Here is a 2408-nt window from a genome sequence, read left to right as displayed (position 1 = left end):
GTGATGAAGGGCACCCCGAGGGTCACAGAACCCAATAGTTAACCCTGGGCTCTCGAGAGTCTTCTCTATTAATGGAGTTCACACACACGTACACGTGTGTGTGTGTATGTGTGTGTATGTTTAGATATATATATATATATATGTATATTAGTATATTAGTATATCGACATTATAAATGCATGTTTTGGATTTTTAGTTAATTCTACACACACCGCATCAAGAATCTATTACCAGTCTTTAAATCACTTCTCATATCTGTTTACCTGCCAGTTACTGTATGATTTATTTAAGTTCCCTAATCGGTACTCTCGCTGTCTGTTATTGTGTTGTACCTACAAGCTTTATCACCAGATCACCAGCGTACGCGTCGTTTAGTATATGTATCCATGCTGCCTGTTATCTTTCCACTACACCCTGCTCTCACCATGACAGTGACAGCCCTAGGGCCCAGACAGCCACACCTACATCCAATAGGAACACAGTCGCATGCACTCACAGTACTCGTCAGACCTCTCCGTACCATCACCTTCAAACAGTAGCACCGTGCTTCCCATTACTTTGATACCATACACACGTCTCTGTGTGGTTTGAAATTAGTCCCCACACGGACAACTGCCCAGCCCATACCTACACTTCTACTTACACTTACACTTACACTTACACCTCTGTCTTACCTTGTCCTTTCTGGGTGTGGTAGTATGAATCAGAGGGATCTCCCTTCTGGAACAAGCTCCGTAGCTCATAGTTACACTTACACTTACACTTACACTTACATTTACACTTACACTTAAACATACACTTACACTTACAATTACACTTACACTTACCCTTACACCTACACTTACACTTACACTTACACGTACACTTACACTTACACTTACACCTCTGCCGTACCTTATCCTTTCTGGGTGTGGTGTGCAGTGGGGTCTGCCCTTTGGAACAAGCTCAGTAGCTCATATTTACACGTCTACTTACACTCACACTTACACTTGCACTTACACTTACACTTACACTTACACTTCTACTTACACTTACACTTACACTTCTACTTACACTTACACTTACACGTACACCACTGTCGTACCTTATCCTTTCTGGGTCGGGTGTGCAGTGGGGTCTGCCTTCTGGAACAAGCTCTGCTCTGAGCACGGGATAGAGGAGGATGGTGTGCTGCGGACAGATGCTGTGCATGGAGAGGACAGGAAGGACGTCTTCTTCTATCAGGCGGATGACGACCACTACATCCCACGCGCTGTACTTCTGGACCTCGAACCACGGGTGTGTGTAGTGGGTATATACCCAAGGGGTGTGTAGTGAGTTTATAGCTGAGGGGGTATTTAATGTGTTTGTACAAAAGGGGTGTTTAGTGTGCTTATAAATACGGGTGTATATAGTGTGCTTATAAATACGGGTGTATCTAGTGTGTTTATAACTAAGAGGGTGTCTAGTGAGTTTGTAAATGAAGGGTGTGTGTAGTGAGTTGGGAACTGAAGGGTGTGTGTAGTGAGTTTGTAACTGAAGAGTGTGTGTAGAGAGTTTGTAACTGAAGGGTGTGTGTAGTGAGTTTGTAACTGAAGTGTGTGTGTAGTGAGTTGGTAACTGAAGAGTGTGTGTAGTGAGTGTGTAACTGAAGGGTGTGTGTAGTGAGTGTGTAACTGAAGGGTGTGTGTAGTGAGTTTGTAACTGAAGGGCGTGTGTAGTGAGTTTGTAACTTAAGGGTGTGTGTAGTGAGTTTGTAACTTAAGGGTGTGTGTGGCGAGTTTGTAACTGAAGGGTGTGTGTAGTTTATAACTGAAGAGTATGTGTATCGAATTTGTAACTGAAGGGTGTGTGTAGTGAGTTGGTAACTGAAGGGTGTGTGTAGTGAGTTTGTAGCTGAGGGGTGTGTAGTAAGTTTATAGCTGAGTGGGTGTTTGGTGTGTTTATACTAAAAGGGTGTTTGGTGTATTTATAGCTAAGGGGGTGTTTGGTGCGTTTACAACAGGGGGTGTATTCTGTAGTTATATTCGACGTGTGTGTAGATACATAAACAAGTATGTATACATGTATTGTGTGTGTGTTTGTATTCATATGTGTACGTGTGTTTCGTATACGACTGTTCTCCTGTCTGTGGCGAAGGAAGTGCTGGTATTGAGATGACGTGCGAACACATGTACTTCTGTCACAATGAACATGGCCACTGCAATCTCTGAATTTTCATTCTGCAATCTTCATATGAGGAAGTGCTTATAGTTATATATATATATATATATATACTTTATATATATATTATATATATGTGTGTGTGTGTGTGTGTGTATGTATGTGTATGTGTGTGTGTATGTGTGTGTGTGTGTATGTATATGTTGTATATATATATATATATAAATGTGTGTGTGTGTGTGTGTGTTGTTTGTTGTATATATATA

The 2408-nt window shown here is 41.6% G+C and overlaps 1 protein-coding gene across 1 annotated transcript in view; it reads left to right on the top strand.

Annotated features, from left to right (window-relative positions):
- Positions 1 to 1111: 1111 nt before the first annotated feature.
- Positions 1112 to 2408, top strand: part of SARC_01299 (tubulin gamma-1 chain) — a gene marked incomplete at both ends in the record, with an annotated part of 11385 nt that continues 10088 nt past the window's right edge. Inside the window, one exon of the mRNA XM_014305003.1 lies at positions 1112 to 1278. Within this exon, the coding sequence (XP_014160478.1) occupies positions 1112 to 1278 (167 nt within the window). The remainder of the gene's footprint in view (positions 1279 to 2408) is intronic.

This window comes from Sphaeroforma arctica (assembly GCF_001186125.1).
Source record: "Sphaeroforma arctica JP610 unplaced genomic scaffold supercont1.50, whole genome shotgun sequence".
In the NCBI taxonomy this organism is placed as follows: Eukaryota; class Ichthyosporea; order Ichthyophonida; genus Sphaeroforma; species Sphaeroforma arctica.
The sequence above is the reverse complement of the archived record's forward strand: the minus strand, read 5'-3'. Positions and strand labels throughout refer to the sequence as shown.